The 20,856-nt window shown below is 56.9% G+C and overlaps 1 protein-coding gene across 1 annotated transcript; it reads left to right on the forward strand.

Annotated features, from left to right (window-relative positions):
* The first annotated feature begins 525 nt into the window (after nucleotides 1-525).
* LOC118694722 (sacsin-like) lies at nucleotides 526-17,371 on the forward strand. Its single transcript, XM_036395907.1, is given in 8 exon segments — nucleotides 526-548; nucleotides 3,805-3,892; nucleotides 4,075-4,177; nucleotides 4,435-4,581; nucleotides 4,943-6,269; nucleotides 6,519-6,607; nucleotides 7,094-14,107; nucleotides 14,110-17,371. Coding segments are annotated over 8 exon segments (11,826 nt in total). The 3' UTR covers nucleotides 17,145-17,371.
* The last annotated feature ends 3,485 nt before the right edge of the window (nucleotides 17,372-20,856 follow it).

Here is a 20,856-nt window from a genome sequence, read left to right on the forward strand (position 1 = left end):
GGCTTTAAGGCATCTACAACATGGTGTGGCTAAACCTGATAGGCCAAGAAACAGTTAATAGTGTATTGTAATTAGGAAATAGTTAACTCCTGATTATGATGATGTGAATTATAACAGCTGTATTGTCTCACCCTTCTCATGAGACTGAAAATAGAATAAAAGTTTTTAAAACACCTCTCAGTTACCCCATCTCTAAATCAGAAGCACATATCATCCAACACCCACGTATTCCCATACCCCATCCAGGTATCCACATTCCCATATCCCTGCCCCATAGGCAAGTTCCCGCCCTGGTCCCGCGCACCGCCTTTCATGTCTCCTTGCTCCCCGCCGCTATTTTAGAAAAAAACCTAGCAAAAGCACATTTCCCCGAATGCGCATCTGCAACGGAGAAACGAAACTTTCGGTCTGGGAGGCGGGACCAGGGAGGCGGAGCAGGGGGCGGACCGGAGCTCCGAGCGGCGGCGCCGGGCAGGCAGCGGCAGCAGCTCCGGGAGTGGGCAGGGGTCCCCTGCAGTGCCCACCATGGCCCTCAAGCAGCCAAAGGCGTGAGTGGGTCTGGGGGCATCACTGGGGGTTTGTGGGGGGACACAGGGCATGGCTGGAGCGTTCTGGGGGTCACAGGGGGCTGTTGGTGGGGCAGGGGGCTCAAGGGGTGCTGGGGAGAACTGAAGGGTGACTGAGGGAGGTGGGGACTGCAGCGGTCAGGGCTCACAGGGAGGGGTTTTCAGGCGCTGCTGGATGTCTTGGTTTTGACTGGGAGAGAGAGAATTTTCTCCCCAGAAGCTGCTCCAGCGCTGTTTTTGGTATTCAAAGTGAGAACAGCGCTGGTAACACGTTGAGTGGGAGCCCTGTCGCGCTCACTCCAAGGCAAGGACTTTTCAATGTCCCATGCTCTGCCAGCAAGGGGGAGCATGGCCAGGAGACCCAACCCCAGCTGGCCAGGGGGATATTCCAGACCACAGAACCTCCTGCCCAGTGCAGAAACTGGGAGGGGGTTGGGAGCCACCGATTGCTACTGGGGAAGAGGCTGGGCATTGGTCAGTGGGTGATGAGCAACTACTGGGCACTGCTGGTTTCTATTGCGTTTTACTCTGTTCTCTCTCCTTCCCATTACTATTCTTAATAGTAGTAGCAGCAGTAATATCAATTTATTTAGTCTTGTTTCAGTTATTTAACTATACTTATCTCCACTAATGGGTTTTACCTTTTCTGGATTCTCTCCTCCATCTCACCAGAGCAGCGAGTGCCTGTGTGGGACTGAGTTGCTGGCTGGGGTTAAACCACAACAGTCCTCTCTTTAGGGCACAAAGAGCTGAGATCTGAGCAGAGTGTGGTAAAACACAGTTGTAAGCATCTCTCATATTTATTTAATAGCTGTGAGTCACAGTTTGCTCGTGTGGTTCCTGCCCGTGCGCTCACAGGTGCATTTTATAAAATCCTTCCTGGTATGTGTGATCCCGTGGGAATGTTCATCCTCCCTGGCTCTGGGCTAAGGTTATCACTCTGTTGTGGTTGGTAACACGGGGCTGTGGTACGAGAGGACGGCTGGAGCTGAATGGAAGCTGCCGGCTTGCTCAGCATTGCCGTCCCCGCTGGGCTTCGGGAGCCATCCAGTGGGAACTGCCAATAATTACACCCTTAGGCTTCTCTCCTGCGACAGCCAAGCCATGAGAGAAATCTTCCAGCTCAGCCTTTCCTTTCCCCTTCCCTTCTGTCATGGCTTGACACTGGCACAATGCCAGTGCCCCCATGAGTATACTCTCTCCCTGGTTTCTGCTGTGAGATGTGACCAGGAATAAGCAAAGCAGGCTCCCACTTAGGAAAAAAAAAAAAATATTAACTAAACTACAAGGGAAAGGAAAAAAAAAAGAAACACACAAGGAAAATGAAAACTTCACAAATACATCTCCTCCTCCTCCTCCCCAAATTCCCAATACAATACATCCCCCAAATCATCGACTCTCGGTCCAGCACCACCCTTCAGAATACTCAATCCTCAGTTCATCAAGAGGAGAAGGAGTCCTTCTTGTGCCAATGGTGACCTCTTCCTTTCATGTCCAGCCCTCTCACCACTGAACACGGACCAGGGCTGCTTCTAGGGTCAACTTTTAAGGATGCTTCGTCCCACTCCAAAAAGGCACAGTCTCAACTTTGGGACATCTGTCCCCTCCATATTTCACCTCTTGGGTCCGAGGGGCACCAATACTGAACCCTCTTGGTTCTGAGGCATTGCCTCCCCCTAGATGCAGTCTCTGTATCACAAGGAACATGGTTCTGTCCATGGCTGTACAAAAAGAGTCCAGCAAAAGCCACTCCATCATCTCTTCCCACCAAGATTCTTCTCTATTCTTCCACCATCTCTCACTTGCCCAGACCTCTCTCACACTTGCCCATTTCCTTCTTCATCTTCCACTCTATCTCTCTTCTAGGAAAGGTTAATGTTCTGTAAAGTCTTCATTGTCTGAAAAGAGGTTAAAAGCTCTTACAAGCGGCCGGCTGCACCCCCCCTTCTTCTCCTTCCCAGCCATGCTGCCGGCACAGGCACGCGTTTATCAAGTCTCAAGGTTACAGTCCCAGGCACCGGCTCTCTCTCTCTTTCTCTCTCTCTCTGTCTCCCGGGGGTGGGGAGGGGGGCTGCCCGATGGCTCCCGGTGTCTCTCTCTCTCTCTTCCACCCTTCCACCCCCGGGCTCAGGCCTACCTCTCCCGGCCACATGGCTTTCCCCTCTGCCCGCCCAGCCAGCAGCTGGGCCAGGGGAGAGACCCAAACTCTTTCCTGCCGGAAACCCAAGAGAGGCTCCCAGGGGAGAGCCCTGCTTTTAACCCTGTGTTCTCAGAGGCGGATCCAATGTCCCAATGGCCACATTAGGTGCCAATATTAAAATCTGAGCACCAATTGGCCTGACCACAGCATCCCAGAAAACATATTTCCTGTCAAACCACCTTCCCTTCCCTTCCCTTCCCTTCCCTTCCCTTCCCTTCCCTTCCCTTCCCTTCCCTTCCCTTCCCTTCCCTTCCCTTCCCTTCCCTTCCCTTCCCTTCCCTTCCCTTCCCTTCCCTTCCCTTCCCATACTCTCTGGTTACCCAAACCCTCAGGACAGTTTAACCCTTGCCCAGCTGTTCCCAGTGGGGGAGAATCAAAAAGAAAAGGTAAAACCTCTGAACTGACACAAGAACAGTTCAATAATTGAAACAAAGCTAAATGTATTGATGTTACTGCTGCTACTAATAGTAATGAAAAGGAGAGAGAATGGAATAAAACCCAAGAGAAACCAGCAATGCCCAATAGTTGCTCATGCCCCACTGCCCAATGCCCCACCCATCCCACAGCAGTGATTGGTGACTCCTGGCCAGCCCCCTCCCAGTTTCTGCACTGGGCAGGAGGTTCTGGGGTCCGGAATATCTCCCTGGCCAGTTGGGGTCGGGTCTCCTGGCTGTGCCTCCCCTTTCTGGCAGAGCGTGGGAGACTGAAAAGTCCTTTACTGAGCTCCAACTCAAACATCTGTGTGCAACTGACACTGTTCTCATGCTAAATCCTGAACTTAGCCCTGGACACACTTCTGGGAAGAAAATTAACTCTATCCCAGTCAAAACCAGTGCTCTGGAGCATCCCAGGAAGAGATGGGGGTTTGGGGAAGTGTAGTTGTTGTCCTTGCAGGTGGTTGTTTCAGTGGATCCTGGAAGGAGATGGGGTCCTTGACCCTTTTCAAGCAGAGGCACATCCTGTGGGATCCAAGGAGGATGTGGGTGTCATGGTTACAGAGCCTCCCCCACACCTTCTCTCCCTCTCTCTGCTTTACAGGGAGACCTTCTGCCAGCGGGCACCCACCTTCCTTGACTACCTGCACAGCATCCTGCAGAAGTACCCGGATGGAGGGCAGATCCTCAAGGTCAGACCCCCAGGGAACCCCATCTGGGATCTCCTGCCCAGTGGGGCAGGCACTGCAGGCAGTGAGGCCGGTCCCTGTCCAGCACCAGCCCCAGGACCTTGGTGCCCAGCTGGGAGAGGGGGTCGGTGCTCTTCTCAGGGCCTGGAGGGCCCAGGTCACCGGGCACTGATCTGTAATTCCAGGAGCTGGTGCAGAACGCGGATGATGCCGGCGCTAATGAGGTCGTGTTTGTGTCTGACGAGCGGGAGTTCGACATCACCAGAGGGGGACTGGAGGGCACCCAGGGTGAGAGGCACTGTGGGCACTGGGAGAAAAATCAGATGAAGCCCTGGGGTGGCACTGGCTGGTGCTGGGAGGGACTGGGGGAACTGGAACTGGTGAGGGGTTCTGGGATGTGCTGGGAGCACTGAGGGTACTGGGAGGACTCAGTGCTGCTGAGGGGGGTTTTGTGGGACTGGAGCTTGTGGGGACACTGAGTGTGAATGACAATTCCCACTCCATGTCCCAATTGCCCCCAACCCATGGATGGTGCTGACCGCCAGGCCCAGCTCTCTTGGCCTACAACGATGCCGTGATGTCACCCCGGGACTGGACAGGGATTCAGCACCCAGGGGTGTCACACAAGCGGGAGGATCCCCGCAGTGTGGGGCGCTTCGGCTTGGGCTTCACTTCTGTCTACCACCTCACCGGTAAGTGGCACTGGGAGCCTCAGCTGGGACTGAACTGGGCATGTGGGTTTTACTGGAGGCACTGAAATACAGGTGCTGGGGAGAACTGGGGGCACTGGGGGTGTGCAAAATGGAGGGCTGTGTCCAAAGTGAGGAAACTTGAAGCATCGGGAGGCTTGGAGGGAGGCTGGCTGGCAACGGAGAGCAGGGCTAGGGAGACAAACTGAGGAAGGACTGGTGAATTGGGATTAAGCTTTGGATCATGGGAGGCACCATGGGGTTAAACTTGAGGCCATTGTGTGGGCATTGATGGGTTGGGATGATCTGGGAAGGCAGTGGTGTCCATGTCATCTCTGTGGCCTCATGGTTCCCATGTCTCCAGACCTGCCAGGTGTGCTGAGCCCCCCGTACTTGGGGGTGCTGGACCCCGAATGCCAGGTGCTGCCTGGTGGTGGCAAGCGCTGGGACATCTCTGAGGCCCAGGACCTTCCTGGCCTTTTCGAGCCCTTCTGGGCTGGGCTAGAAGCTGTAGGACAACACCGTGCCTCAGCCCAGGGCACCCTCTTCCGCTTTCCCCTTCGACGGCAACCCTCAGAAATCGCCCCAGGGGTCTCCGATCCTGAGCGCATCTGCAACCTCATCCAGACCTTCCTCACAGAGGCCCCTCTTGCCCTCCTCTTCCTCCGCCATGTCCGCCGTGTGGCCCTGCACCGTGTGGCCCCTGACGGGGTCCAGACACTCATGGGAACACTTGTGGCATCCCCTCAGCCTCTCCCTGTCCCGGTGCCATCAGGGGCTGAGGGGCTGAGTCTAGAGTGGTGCCTGGTGGCCCTGCACGGGGATGAGGTGGGTGCAGGGAGCGAGTGGCTGGTGGCCACAGGCAGAGCCACTGAGGGGCCAGCCGTGGCTCTGGGCACACAGCTGAGGTGCTGCCCTGAGCTGAGCCTGGCACACCCCCTCCACGGGGCCTGCCAAGGGCGGCTCTGCTGCTTCCTGCCACTGCCAGCCACTGACGAGACGGCCACAGGGCTGCCTGTCCATGCCAGTGCTCCCTTTGCCCTCTCTGATGATCGCCGCCACCTGCGCTGGCCCCAGGAGGGTGAGGAGGGTGAGGAGGACGCCCACTGGAATGCTCTTCTACTGCTCGACCTCCTGCCCCGGGTCTACAGCCACTTGGCCGCCGTGGCCGTGGCTCTGCCCGGTGCAGATGCCTACAGCCTGTGGCCAGACCCCGAGCGCACGCCGAGCTCCGGCCGGATCCACAGCCTGGTGAGCCGCGTGTGCCGGGAGCTGGTGGCCGCCCCCGTCCTGCTGCCAGCCGGGGGGCAGGGGAGGCTGCGGGCCCTTGAGGCTGTGCTGCTGCCGGTGGCTGCAGGCGATGAGGCCACACGGCGGGCGGTACAGGCCTTGCTGGTGGCAGCTGGGGAGCCAGTGGCCGAGGTCCCACCCCATGTGTGGAGGGCGCTGAACTTGGGGATGCCGAAGGGTCTGCGGGAGGCCACGATGGGACACGTGCGGGAGGTGCTGCAGCGCCACAGGGCCGCAGAGCTCCCGGCTGCCAGCCGCCTCTCCCTGCTGCGCTTCGTGGCCGGGGATGGGTGCCATGCTGAGCTCCGCGGCCTCCCCCTCCTGCCCCGCGCCGATGGAACCTTTGTGGCCTTTGGAACTGCATCGGCCGTGGTCTACGTGGACACATCCGACTGCCCCAGGTGAGCCCGCGACCCCTGGCAGCTCCGCTCCTTGCAGAGTGGGCAGGACAGCCAGCTGGCCACAGTCACAGCTCTCGGTCTTGAATTGGGAAGGGGAGGCATGGCCAAACCTGGATATTTGGCCCTGGGTATTTGGGCTCCTCACTTCCCTCCTTCTCTAGTGTCACCAAGTGGGAGCTAAGGCAGGTGTCCAGAAAGCTGCTCCCCATTACCCCTCTGGTCCCCCAGCACCTCTGTCTGTTCCCACAGGGAGCTTCTGCCTGGCTTGGCCGGGTCCTTCCTGCCCTCAGACCTGGAGCCAGGCTTGGACAGCCTCCTGCGAGGCATTGCCAAGAAGGGTAAGAGATGGGGGTCCCTGGATCACCTTTAGGTCCCTGGTTGCCCCCCCTAAACCCCAACATGCCCAGGCAGCCTTGTACACCTTGGGGTTCCTCTGCAGCCCAGTATCTCCCTGTACATCCCTGTCTCTCTGGGGGATCCATGTCCTTGCTGTTCTTCCCACATTCCCCTGTCCCCTCTGTGCTCCCTCAGGTACTGAGTCTCACTCTGTTCCTCCTCTGAAGAACTCTGTGCTCCCCAGTGCTGGTCCCCCTAACACCTTTTTACCTCCCATATCTCTTTCTTATATCCCCACCCACCCTGAGGTTTCTGGGTTCTCTGTGCTCCTATTAAGGGTATCCACCATCCCTCCAGAGCCCAGCTCCTCCCATATCCCATATGGGGGCCACTCATCCCCTGCAGGTTCTTTCTCCCCCATCCTGTGTCCCCCTCCCAGGGCCCAGGTCCCACGTGTTTCTAATGCAGCCTCTGCTTCTTGTACACAGGTCTCTTCCCCAACCTGGTTCTGCTGGACCCAGCCATGACTGTACAGACCCTGCGCTTGGCTCTGCCCCCCACCTGGACATCCCAGTCTTCAACCCCAGTGATGTGGTGCCCAGCCCAAGGCCTCCCCCAGCCCCCAGCCTCCTGGTTCCCAGCCCTGTGGCAATTCCTGGCCCACCACATGGAAGACCTGGGCCCTCTGGAGGGGCTTCCTCTCATAGCCCTGTCCTCACTGGATGCCCCCACTGTCCGTCTGGCTCCACTGATACCTGAGTCCAGTCTTATCTTCCAGGCATGGGAGGACCAGCTCCTGCCACTTGATGTGGCCCCTGTGCTGGAGGTCCTGGGTTGCCCTGTGGTGCCACCAAGCACATGGCACCGCTCGCTGCCCCGCTATGTCCTGCCTCCATCCCCCCTCAATGCCCTTCGGGCCCTGGGCAGGCAGGGGGCTGCAGCAGTGGCCTCCCGCATGGCCTCGCTGCCTGATGCGGATGTGGTCACCCTCCGGAACTACCTGGCAGACCTCCCATCCCTGACAAAGCAGGACATGGCCACTCTGGCTGCTTTGCCCCTCTTTCTGCCACTGCCCTGCTTGGCCACCCCACAGCCCACAGAGCTGGTGCCAGCCGCTGCCACCCCGGTGCTGGAGCCAGAGCTGGAGCTGCCCCAAGATGTGGTGCTGCCGGAGGCCGTGTTGCGGTGCCAGGATGAAGTTGACCGGCAGCTACTCAGGAGGCTCCAGAGGCCCCTCATCAGTGCAGCCTGTGTGATGCTGAAGGCCGTCAGAGCCGTGGCCCAAGGGGCGTATGCGGGACGAGTGGCTGAGATGCAGGCTCTGCTACTCTGGGTGCTGCAGCACGGAGACACTGTCTTTGCACAGAGCCCCTCGCTCCGGCAGGCCTGCAGCACGCTGGCCTTCCTGGAGACCCCTGCTGGCCCCGCATGCCCGCAAGACCTCTATGACCCCTGTGACAGCACCTTGCAGGCGCTGCTGGGACCCGAGCGCTTTCCTCCTGCTGCCTTCCACAATCCGTCTGTCCTCCGTGCCTTGAGGGCCGTGGGCTTGCGGCACGGTGAGGGGTGCATGCTGCCCTCAGACATCCTGGCAGCTGCAGCAAAAGTCAGTCAGGGTGGCACGGCAGCTCTGGACAGAGCTGAGGCACTGATCACAGTCTGCAACCACCCCAAGGCACTGGATGGCTTCAGTGCTGCAGAGCTCGGGCAGCTCCAGGCCCTGCCCTGGGTGCCTCGGTCCAAGTGCACAGGAGAGCCTGGGCAGCCCTTCCTGCCCCCTAAGGAGCTGAGATCCATGCAGTACCAATCCCTGGTGGGGCTTGCCATGCCCCTGACTGACGCCTTTGTGTCAGAGGCAGAGAAGAAGCTGGGGCTGAGCCAGATCCCACCGCCGGAGAGAGTGTGGGAGCAGCTGAGAAAGCTGGCGGGGCGCAGGAACATGGATGAGGTGGGTCCTGCTCTCCAGCCCATCTACTGGCACATGCAGGAAAACCTGAAGGCCTTTGGGACTGCCCCGGATAGCGCTGTTGTGTGGACTGGGTCTGGGCTTGTCCTGCCACGTGATGCTGTGCTGGGCTATCCTGAGAAGCTGGAGCTGGGGATGCTGGTGCCCCGGGTGCCCCCTGACTTCCTGTCCTACGGCTGCCTCTTCAGGGCTTGGGGGGTGGCGGACGGGGTGAGTGAGGAGAGGGCGGTGTCAGCCCTGCGCTCCCTGGGGCAGGACATAGACAGGCGCAGCTCCCGAGCGGGCACTGCTGCAGAGTTGGCGGTGGTTGTAGCTGTCCTGGAGTGGCTGAAGAGGCAGGGCCACCAGGGCGAGGGCACTGTGCCGGTTCCTGTGAGGATCCCGCAGGGCTCAGGCTTTGCCCTCCGTCCAGCTGCCTCTGCCGTGTACCTGGACATGGAGCTGGAGGAAGAGGAGGATGTTCAAGAGGTGGTGCACGAGGCAGTGCCTTCCAGCACAGCCATGTTCCTGGGCACGGAGCGTCTCAGTACGTGGGTGCTGGGCCCGGAGCCGTTCACAGCCTGTGGCCCCTCGGAGCCCATCACCCGACGCCTCCGCAACATCCTCCAGGAGTACGGCGAGGAGGGCGACCTCTTCACAGAGATGGTCCAGAACGCAGAGGATGCCAGCGCTACCGTGTGCCGCTTCCTCCTGGACCTGCGGTGCCACAGAAAGGCCACCTCTGGGCTGCTGGACCCAGGCATGGCTGCCTGCCATGGCCCAGCCCTCTGGGCCTACAACAATGCCCTGTTCACAGAGGATGACCTCCAGAACATCACCCAGATTGGGGCTGCCACAAAGGAGGGCCAGGCAGGCCGGATCGGGCGCTTTGGGCTGGGCTTCAGCTCTGTGTACCGTGTCACGGATGTGCCGGCAGTGCTGAGTGGGGAGACACTGCTCATCTTTGATCCCAATGGCACCCATCTGGGCAAGCACATCACCAGGGCCGGCTCCCCTGGCATCCGCCTGGACTTCTCCAGCCGACCACGCATCCTCCGTGTCTTTGCTGAGCAGTTCCAGCCCTACCACGGTATCTTTGGGTGCTGCCTGCCTGAGCCAGGACCCTTTCCAGGAAGCCTTTTCCGCTTGCCTTTTCGCACTGAAGAGGAAGCTGTGACATCGCAGATTTGCTCTGAGGCCTTTGGTATAGAGCGCATCCAGTCCCTTGGAACTGCTTTCCTTGGCTCTAACCGGCTCCTGCTGCTCTTCCTGAAGAAGGTGAGGGAGCTTTCCCTGGAGATGCTGCCAGACACGGCCACTTCTGCAGAGGATACCATGTCTCTGGCCACGCTGCAGAGAAAGAAGATCCGAGACTTGGGGGCCCCTGGGGATCCCCCAAGTTGGGCAGCCATCGAGCAGCTCTCAGCCTGTGAGGAGGAATCCAGGACCACATGGCACTACCTGGTTTTGGTGTGTCAGGGTGATGGGGAGTTGTTGGAACTGTTTCACCAGAACACACAGGCAGGACTCCATCCTCCACTTCCCATGGCTGGTGTGGCCCTTCCCCTTGCCCCTACTGAAGATGGCAAGTGGATGCCACGTCTGGACGCTGAGAAAGGGCAAGTTTTCTGCCACCTTCCCATGCCGATCATGTCAGGGCTGCCAATCCACCTGCATGGGGCCTTCAGCATCCTCTCAAATCGCAAGGGGCTGTGGAGCACGGCGGAGCGGGGCAAGTGGAACCAGGTGCTGCTCCACAATGCTGTGCCAATGGCCTGGCTCCGGGCACTGGACCATCTCCGTGCCATGCATGAGGCAGGCGAGTTAAAGAACTATGAGTATCATCTCTTCTGGCCAGACATTAGCACTACCCGTTACCCCTTTACAGAGGCTGTGACTGGTTTCTACCAGGCTGTGGCAGCCAGGAGTGGCCCAAGGCTCTTTTCCGATGGCCACTCCTGGTGCTCGCTGCAGGATGCCCGCTTCCTGCACCAGGCTGTGGAGAGACACCCTAAGCTGGGTACTGTGGCACAGCGAGTCTTTGCCATCACCGTGCCCCGTCCCCTGTTGGCTGTGGCCTTGCCTGGGAAGGTGCAGGAGGGCCTTGGGAAGGCGCTGGATGCTGGAACCTATGACTGGAGCCGCTTTCTCTGTGAGCTTGTGCTTCCCAACTTGGAAGATCTCCCTGATGCTGACCGGAACCTGCTGGTGCTCCATGCACTGGATATGTCTCATGAGGGTGTGGACAAAGTGCTGCAGACAGTGCCCTGCATCCCTGTCACCCCTCATGGCCACCTGCAGCTCATCAATTACCTGGTGCATCCCAGAGGCCGTGCTGCCCCTTTATACAACCCTGAGGATGGGCGCTTCCCCACTGGGAATGCCTTCCTTTCCCTGGAGAGACTAAACCAACTGGAGAGGCTGGGCATGGTGAAGAACACTGTGTCTCTGCCAGAGCTGCTGGAGAGGGCAAAGACTGTTCAGCTTGTCTGGACCAAGAATCATGCCCAGGGCTACCAGAGGGCTGCCTGCATCCTTGAGTTACTTCGGAATGCAGTGAAGAAGGGAACAAACGACACCCTGCAGGCCGCTTTCCAGACTGTGCCCTTCCTCCCTGCTGCACAGCACAGCAGTGACCCTGTGCTGCTGCCAGCTGCCCAGCTCTACCATCACCTCCATGAGCCACTAGTGGGACTCATCCAGCCTATCTTGGCTCCTAAAATGCTGGGGAAAAACTTCAGCCTCTCCGAGGAGGTAGCGTCCTTCTTGGGGCTGGACCGGCAGGTACCATCAGCTCAGGTCCTTGAGCAGCTGCGAGCACTCCATCGTTTCTCCAACACTCTCCCTTTGGAGACCCTGCAGTACAACACCAACTGCTGCTACAAGCACCTGAACATGCTGCTCCGGGAACATCCTTCCAGCCGGAATGAGGTGGCTTCGGCAGTGGCCCCAGGGGAGCCCTTCATCTTGGTGGGCTCCCGTTTTGTGCCAGTCACAGCTGTGGCTGAGACGCTGTCATTTGAGGCTGCCCCATACCTTCATCAGCTCCAAGACCAGTACAAGCCCTACAGAGAGCTCTGGGAGTGTGTGGGGCTGCGCCACACATTTGCCTGGGATGATTATGCCCGAGTGCTCTGCACCCTGGCAGAGACACATGCTGGAAAGGCACTGCCTGCTGCGGAGCTGAATCTGGCCCTGCGGCTGGTGTCTTGTGGCTTGATGGAAGATGGCAACCAGCCAGATGCCTGCCAGACCCAGCAACTCTTTCTGCCTGATGAGGAGGGCATTTTGCACCCAAGCAACAAGCTCTACTTCAATGATGCACCATGGATTCCGTTGGACAGAGATGTCCTGCTGTGCCATAAACAGCTGTCCCGAGAGGCAGCCCTGCACTGTGGGGTGGCCACCACACGCCACCGAGCACTGGAGAGATGTGTAGTCAACACTGATCACCTGAGCCTCTGGGCGCAGCCGTTTGGTCCCCATGAAGATTTGCCAGTGCGACTGAAGAACATCTTGAAGGAGTACTCTGAGTCTGCTCCTGATCTGGTGAAGGAGGTGCTTCAGAACGCGGATGATGCTGGTGCAGGGCTTTTGCACTTTGTGTGGGACCGCCGGCAGCACCCAGCAAAGGCCACTTTTAGTGAAGAATGGAAGATCCTGCAGGGCCCTGCCCTCTGCATCTACAATGACCGCCCCTTCCAGGAGCAGGACATTAAAGGCATTCAGCATCTGGGGGTCGGTAGCAAGCAAGACCGTCAGGATGTTACAGGCAAACATGGCCTTGGCTTCAACACTGTCTACCACTTTACTGACTGCCCAGCCTTCCTGACTGGAGACAGTACCTTGTGTGTCTCTGATCCCCATCTCTACTACGTGCCCACAGCCACAACTGAGAAGCCTGGTAGCATGTTTACTGTCAACACTGACTTCAAGAAGAATTTTCCAGACATTTATGACACCTTCCTACCATCCTTCTTCAACCTGAAACAGGGCGTCCTTTTCCGGCTGCCGCTTCGCACTGCAGCTGAGGCTGCCAAGTCCAGGGTGTCTGACATGGTCATGAGAGACCAAGACTTCAAGAACATGGAAGAAACACTGGCTAAGGAAGGTGAGGACTTGATGCTCTTCCTCCGGCATGTCCACACCATCATCTTCTCTGAGATCCCCCCAGATGGGAAAGAGTTGGTGGAGAAGCTGCGGGTAACCACGGAGCTCACAGAGGATGATGCAAAGTTGAGACGGGATTTTCAAGCAAGATTAAGCCAAGCCATGGATGGGAACAGCCCCACCCCTCTCTCCTATACCATAAAAGTCAAAAATAGCAGGGCCAAGACCACAAGTTTGTGGAGGGTGATCTCCCAAATTGGGGTGCAGGACAGGGCTGAGGAGTCTCCAGAGCTTAAATGGCTGCCCTATGGGGCTGTGGCTGCCCGCCTGGAGCCTCTGAACCAAGTCACGGGCAGAGCCTTCTGCACCCTCCCACTGCCCTTAGTCACTGGGCTGCCTTTGCACATCAATGCCAACTTCTCTGTGGATGCAGCCAGGTGCAGTCTCCACTGGGACAAAGGTGGCACAGGGGCAACCTGGAATGGCTTCTTGCTCCAGCGCTTGGTGGTTCCACTGTACTGTTACTTTCTCACCAGGCAGTGGCAAGCCCTGGAGAAGCTCCAGTATTGGTCCCTGGAATCCTGCCAGCAGCACCTGAACTCCCACTTCCTCCAGTTTTTCCCTGTTATGAAAAGGGTGTTACCTATGTTCCAGGACATGGTGAGAGAGGTCTACAAGCACCTCAGTCATGCACGCCTACCCCTTGTGCCTGTGTACAGGGAAAAAACGTCACCTGGCAGGGTGACAATAACCTGGGCATCTCCAGGTGGAGGGGACATGCTAACAGAGCCGTACTTCCTCGAGGAGATGCCTCAGCCAGAAGTCCAGAAAGTGCTGGAGCAACTTAACATGAAACTGGTTCCAGCATTCCCCCACCTGCAGCAGATCCGCGAGGAGTTCATTGAAGCCCAAGTGAACACTGTTGTCTTAGGGCCAGACTCTCTCCGATGCTTCCTCAAGGCCCTGGCTCTGCCTGTGCCCTGCAAGCTGGCTGAGACACCCCTGAGGACCCCAGAGAGCTGCACCTACCTGCTGCGATACTTAACAGGATGGAACAGGCACTCTCAAGGTACTCAAAAGGATAGGGACGAGGCAATCCTGGAAGGCCTGCCCTTGCTGGCCACAGAAGATGGTCTTCTGAATGCTTTCAGCATCCACCACCCTGTCTTCAAGAACTCCTTTGCCCACCTCTTCCCCAAGCACAGCCACCGTTTTGCCCAAAAGTGTGTTTCTGCATGGATCCCACCTTGCTTTGTGAAGGAGCTTGACCTCCCACAGGCCACACCACTCATCCAGGAGGCTTTGGGTCAGTGGGAGTGGACTCAGGGGGAAGAGTGGCTTAAGGGGCTGTGGACCTTCTTTGAGAGTGTGGTCCTCTCCGAGACCTCAGATGTGACCATGGACTCATTCATGAATCATCTCCAGAATATGGCAGTGCTGCCTATTCGGGGAATAAGACAGACTCAAAGCACCTACTGCCACTATCCTCCCTCTCCAGGGTTCTTTATGAGTGTTACTCTGAAGTGGGAAAGGTGCTGCACAAACTGGGCATCCCTGTGCTCCAGAAGTCCCTGCTGCCCCGGGATTTTGCCTACCATTTCCTGAAGCCAAGGGCACTGCAGGTCACAGATCCCAGGGCTATAGTGGCCCATCTGGCAGACACAAGAGCTGATCTCTGCTGGGGGGATTTAGAGGAGCAGGATTTGTCAGCCCTGCTAAGGTTTGTCCAGCAGGAAAAGCTGGATTCACATGCACTGGAGCAGCTCCAGCATCTGCCTCTCTTCCAGAAGTCTGGGGGTGGCTATGTAGCTGTGGCTCCTTACCGCAAGGTGCTGTTACTCCACGGACAAGTGCCCTCAAATGCCCAAGCCCTGTATGACTTGGATGAAGACATGCTGCTTCTCACACCAAGCCCGTTCCACAAATGGCTGGCCGAGTGTTTGAAGTGGGAGGTCACAGATGACCAAAAGCTCTTCATGACTGTGGTACTTCCCCGGCTGTCCCAGCTCACACGGCAAAACCTCATGGAAGCTGTACGATTGTTCTTTGTCATGAAACCTTTCTTGGATGATGAGAGCGTGGAGACCATTGTGGCAGCTTTTCAGAAGGTGGCCTTTATACCAGATGCCCACGGAACACTGCGCCTGGCCTCCTACTTCTACCTTGACATGCCCTCCTTCCACACTCTGCGGCTCCAAAACCGCTTTGTGCCTAAATCTTTCTTTAAGGAGCTACGTTTGAACCAGCAAGAAATTGTGCATTTCTTCCGCAAGGCAGGTGTCCGCACCAGCCTCTCTGTAAAGGATTTTTTGGCACTGGCTGAGGAGATAGAGCATGAAGCCACTCAGGCTACATGCCATGCTGCAGAACTGCTGGAACAACAGCAGGAGATGCTCAAGCAACTTGCAATCCTGTTGAAAAATCCTGACTCAAAGGGTTTCCTGAGCAAAATTGCCTCAATCCAATTCCTGCCTCCACTGGATATCCCCCCAAACTTGATGAACCTTCACCCTCCTTTTGCAGACTGCACTAAGGCTGTGGCTCTGAAAGGCAGCATTTCCTACTGCAAAAATGTGGCTGAACTCCTGTGGACATCAGCCATCATCCTGCCAAAATCCCTTGAACTTGAGGAGACATTCCTGAAAGCCATGGGAGTCCTTGTAGAGATACCCACTGCCTTGGTGGTGGCCAACCTGGAACATGTGTGCAGGGCAGCTTGCTTGACACAAGGGCAGGTAAGCACACGGGCCGAGGTGCTCTGTAGCATGTACAGCTTCCTGCAGACCCATCTGGAGGAGGTGGATGCAGAGCACCTCGCTGAGCTGCCCGTGGTGCTGGCCAAGTCACACGACATGGCCAGGCCATGGCAGGTGGTGGCATCACTCCCGGACGAGGATGACTTTTACCCCTACCTCCTCACGACTCACCCCCACATGGCTGTCTTTAGAGATCTCCTGCAACACCTTGGCGTTGTCCAGGTCCCCACACTTACTCACTACAGCCGTGTCCTGGCCCAAATCTACCAGGAGAGCCATGGCAGTGGGACCCTTTCCAGTAGCCAGAAGAAGACGGTCCTGCTGGCCACACAGCATTTCTTCCAGCTGCTGTGGAAGGAACTGGAGCCCCCTGATTGCTCTGCTGTGGCTGAGCTGTACCTGCTGAGCACTGCTGACTGCCTGGAGCTGTCCCACAAACTCTGCTTCAACGACTGTGTGCCCTCAGAGACTGCTCAGGCCCTGGAGAAGACCTTTGTGTTCATGGCTGCACTGCCAGTGTCTGGGTGTAATGCTAGGTGGCTGCTGCAAAGGCTGCCACCACGGCTGCAGCCACAGATGCTTTCAGAGGTGACAGAGAAGCAGCTGGAGGAGGGTGGTCCACAGCCATGTCAGTATGGCTCTCAGTGTCCTGCACAGAGGCGTCTGCAGACCCTGCTGGTATCCCCGTGGTTTAGGCTGGGGCTGGAGTCCCTGCTGCAGTGGCAGACCCCCAAGGCTATGATGGGAATGGAGGGGGATGGTGGCTTTGCAGTGGAGCAGGTGAAAGTGCAGTGCTGCAAGGACATCTGCACTGTGCTGGTGCACAGTGGGGCAAAGGTGGAGGGCAGCTCCCAATCACAGGTTATCCACGTGTGCCTGGCTGGTGGTGCCCAGCGTCTCTTCTACATCCAGCATGCAGAGATGGTGCTGAACCGGCAGCAGCTGAGGGTGGTGGAGACACTGGCGCAGGAGATCAACAACATCCTGGGTGGGCAGCTGGAGGCACGTGCTTTGTCCGTGCTGCGTGAAATGCTGGTCTGCCAGGAGCCACAGGACATTGCCTTTGTTCTGGAGGAGAACAACGTGGCACTGGTGGGGGCTGCACCAGAGCCAGAGAAGAGGCTGCAGGAGGAGGCTGAAGCTGTGGCAGAAGAGGGGCCATGGAAGGATCCCAGCCTGGCAACTTGGAGGCCTCTGCATGGTGTCAGGGGGCCAAAGGTGCGGGGCCAATACAAACCTGTGAGCACCGCCCGGCACCACGGGCAGGGAGGCAGTGGCTCCTTGCTTAGCAGTGAGGAGCTCATGGTCCTGACTCCATCTGTCCCCGAGGCCCTGCGTTGGCTGTGTCAGGCCACGAGTGACCTGCAGGCAGCCAGCAATGACATCTTGCACAGCTGCCCCAACTGGGTGCTCTTCAAAGTGCACCAGGCCCTGGAGAAGGCGCTGGTGGCAGCCGTGCTTTGCCGCGGGGAAGCCTTTGCGGGCCATAGGGGGCTGATGGGCATGGCCCAAAGGCTGGAGGCAGAGGAGCCGGAGCTGAGGGGCCTCGTCCTGGATGTGCAGTGGTTGTGTGACTGTGGTGTAGACGGCAAGGCCACACAGTACCCGAGTTACCATCCCTTTCCTATGACCCCCAGTGAGGCCTTCCCCAGCGTGGATGAGGAGGAGGTCCTGAAGCGGGCACAGAAAGTGCTGGTGACACTGAAGGACCATGTGGGCAGAAAGTGAGAGGTCCCTACCAAGGGGCATGGCACCTGGGGCACGGTACCACGAGGCGCCCATCATGAACCTGTTGTGGACTCACCGTGGACTTGCCACAGGCAATTCCAGACTGTCCAGCCCTGGTATGGGAATTTTGGTGGCAGATGAAGGCCTAGACCACTGGACATCATAGAGTAGCCTGAGCCATTGGCATGTCTTGAGTGTGCAGTAAATAAAGTGCAAAATAAATGCTGCAGTGCTGGTAGATCCTTCACTGACAGTGGAGTCAGGGACATGAAGAAGTCATGGGCAATGGGTGTTGAAGGTGGAGCTGGTGATGAAGGCATTTGGAGAACTGTGGTGGGTCAGTTTTGTCTAGCCAGGTGCCCATTGAGCCACTCCATTACTTCCCCTCTTTGACTGAAAAGGAGAAGAAAATGTGATAAAAATCCCATGGGTCAGGGAGATCACTGACCAATTACCGTCACAGTTAAGACAGACTCACCTTGGGGAAATTAATTTATTTTATAACAAATTAAACAGAGTAGGAAAATGAGAAATAAGGATAAACCTTAAAACACCTCCCCCTACCCTCCCTTCTTCCCAGACTCAGCTTCACTCCCAACTCTTTTACCTCCTCCCCTTGAGCAGTGCGCAAGATGGGGATTGTGGATTGCTGTCAGCTCATAACACTTGTCTCTGCTGCTCCTCACAGATTCCCCTCTCCATGGGAGACAGTCCTGCACCAACTTTTCCAATGTGGGACCTTCCCATGGGCTGCAGTTCTCTAAGAACTGCTCCAGCAAGGTCCCTTTCCATGGGGTACAGTCTTTCAGGAACAGACTGCTCCCGTGTTCTGCCAGTTCCTGCATGGACTCCTCTCCACAGAGCACAGCCCCTGCCAGGAGCCTGCTCGAGCGTGGGCTCCTCCCAGGCTGCTGCTCCCTTCAGGGCATCCCCACCTGCTGTGCTGTGGGGTCCTTACATGGGGTGCAGTGGGGATCTGTTCCTCTACTCACCTACATGGGCTATGGGTCAAAATCCTCCTCCCTATGGGCTGCACCACGGGCTGCAGGGGAATCTGCTCCAGCACCTCCTCCTTCCTCAGCCTTGGTGCCTGCAGGGCTGTTGCTCTCACATCTTCTCCTTCCTCCCTGCCAGCTGCTGTTGCACAGCAGTGTTAACCCCTTTTTTAGTATCTAATCACAGAGGCCCTCCTGGCATCACTGGTTGGCTCAGCCTTAGCCAGTGGCAGGTCCATCCTGGAGCCCTCTGGAGCTGGCTCTGCCCAACATGGGGGCAGCTTCTGGTGTCTCCTCATAGAGGGTCACCCTGCAGGCCCCTGCTACACAGACCTGGCCATGCAAACCTGCAACAAGGATGATGAGGTACTAGCAAGGGGAGCACAAGGGTCTCAAGAAAAGCATGAGGTAGGGGAAGCAACAAGAGGAGCTCAAATGTCAATGCGCTGTTGTCATTGCCATAGGCCCAGAGACCACCACCAAAGTCCCAGTGTGACTCTGCTGGTATGAGGCCAGGTACACGGCCTGCCCCTGGGTCAGGGCAATCCCAAGCACAGACTTGGGCTGGGCAGAGCTGGGGTTAAGAGCAGCCCTGAGGAGAAGGACTTGGGCACGTTGGTGGACAAAAATCTCAGTGTGCCCCAGCCTCTTGTGCTGTCACCCAGAAAACCCCATGTCTTGGGCTGGCACCACAGAGTGGGCAGCAGGGGACAAAGGGGATTCTGCACCTCTGCCCTGCTCAGGTGAGACCCCACCTGCAGAGCTGCCTCCAGCCCTCAGATCCAGCATCAGAAGGATGTGGAGTGAGTCCAGAGAGGCCAAAGAGATGCTCCAAGGGCTGGAGCCCCTCTGCTCTGAGCCGGGCTGGGAGAGCTGGGGCTGTTCAGCCTGGAGAAGAGAAGGCTTCAGGGAGACCTTAGAGACATTTCCAGTGCCTAAAGGGGCTCTAAGAGAGCTGAGGGGTGACCTTGGACAAGGGCCTGGAATGCCAGGACAAGGGGAATGGCTTTCCACTGGCAGAGGGCAGGGTTTAGAAGAAACTCTTCCCTGTGGGGATGATAAGACCCTGGCACAGGCTGGCCAGAGCAGCTGTGGCTGCCCCATCCTGGCAAGTGTCTGAGGCCAGGTTGGAGGGGGCTTGGAGCAGCCTGGTCTGGTGGCAGGTGTCCCTGCCCATGGCAGGGGGTGGAATAGGATGACCTTTGAGGTCCCTCCAGCCCAAACCAGTCTGGGATTCTGTGCTGAGGTGAAACATCACCATAGTGATGACAAATCCAGGGGTTGCCAAGCTACCATGGCATCACGTCCCTTGGGTGGTCCCTGACAAGGCCAAAGGGCAGCTCCTGAGGAGACCTGGTCATCTGATTGGGCCAAGGCTGCAGAAGTGGGATGCCCTCACTCAGTGCTGAAGGCTCAATGCCAAGTGCCCTGACCCTTGACCAGTAGAAGGTGGAGGCTTTTGTGCCTTCAAGGCAGGGCAGCCCAGGCACATGGCTTCTGCCTCTCCTGCCTGTGTTTCTCCCATCTGGGCAAGGGATGTGAGCTGAGCTGAGGATGGACATGACATCAGTGTGTGGCATGTCTGCCAGCCTCAGGGACCATAGAAATGGGGATGGCTTCAGCCACCAGAAAGATGCATTGCTGCCACTCACTGTGACAGAAAACATGGAAAAGAGAAAGTTTTGGTTGCAAAATACAGCTTAAAGACTAACTAGAAAATTAGATAAAAGAATGTAAAAGTAGACACATGGGACGTTGGACAGAGCTGGAAGCAGTGGATAAACAGATTATAAGGCACCTAAGTGAGGTTTTTGGCAAAGATTTGTAATAAGAAACAACAGTGCATGCCCTAAGAGAAGTTCAAGGCAAGGGCACTTCCAAATTTGGGGGCTCATAGTGAATATGACCACCAGAGAACCCTTTAGATGACCCTCCAAGACCATAAAAGGACTTCCAGCAAGGGACAGAGGTGGGTAAAGTAGTTCTAGGAAAAGTAGTGTTTGTGTATGAGCTAGGATCTACCTTGTGATACATATGATCATGGTGGAATAAATCCCTGTTGTAAAGTTTCTTCACTTAGAGGAGACATCCTCTGCATATAAATATTAGTCATTAATCAACAGTAATACTAGATCCAGGGGTGATCTGAAATGAGTGGTGTCACCACACCCTGGCCACTTCATACACCTGGATCCAGCAGCACTGAGCCTGCTGGTTTGGGAGATTTTCCCTCAGCCATTCACTCGGTCCACATCTCACCAGTCGGGCTGTACGGAGACTGTGTGGCTGTTGAATGTTTTGTAATGTCCAGCAACACCATCCCTGGTCTGCCATTATTTGCAGAGTAAATCAGGTTGGCCAGGCACCATGTCCCCCTGGTAAATCTCTGCTGGCTGTTCCCAATGCCCTTCTCTCTCAGTTGCTTGAAAGGGTGTCCAGGAGGATTTGCTCCATCACTTTCCCAGGGATTCCAAAGCAGCTGATTAGCCTGTAGTTCTTCAGACCCTCCTTTATGGCCATCTTTAAAACTGGTGTAATGCTCTCTGAAGTTCTCAGGAACCACCTTCACTGGCCAGCCTCCTCTGAAGACAATGGACAGCTGCTGTAGTTTCCTCCAGTCCTTAGACCTGTTGTATGCCTGGCTCAAGAGCTCCCTAACTGTTCTCCCCCTTCTCTACTGCTGTGGCATATGAATGTGAGAGACACAAGCTAGAAGC

This window comes from Molothrus ater, chromosome 17 (assembly GCF_012460135.2).
Source record: "Molothrus ater isolate BHLD 08-10-18 breed brown headed cowbird chromosome 17, BPBGC_Mater_1.1, whole genome shotgun sequence".
Lineage (NCBI taxonomy): Eukaryota > Metazoa > Chordata > Aves > Passeriformes > Icteridae > Molothrus > Molothrus ater.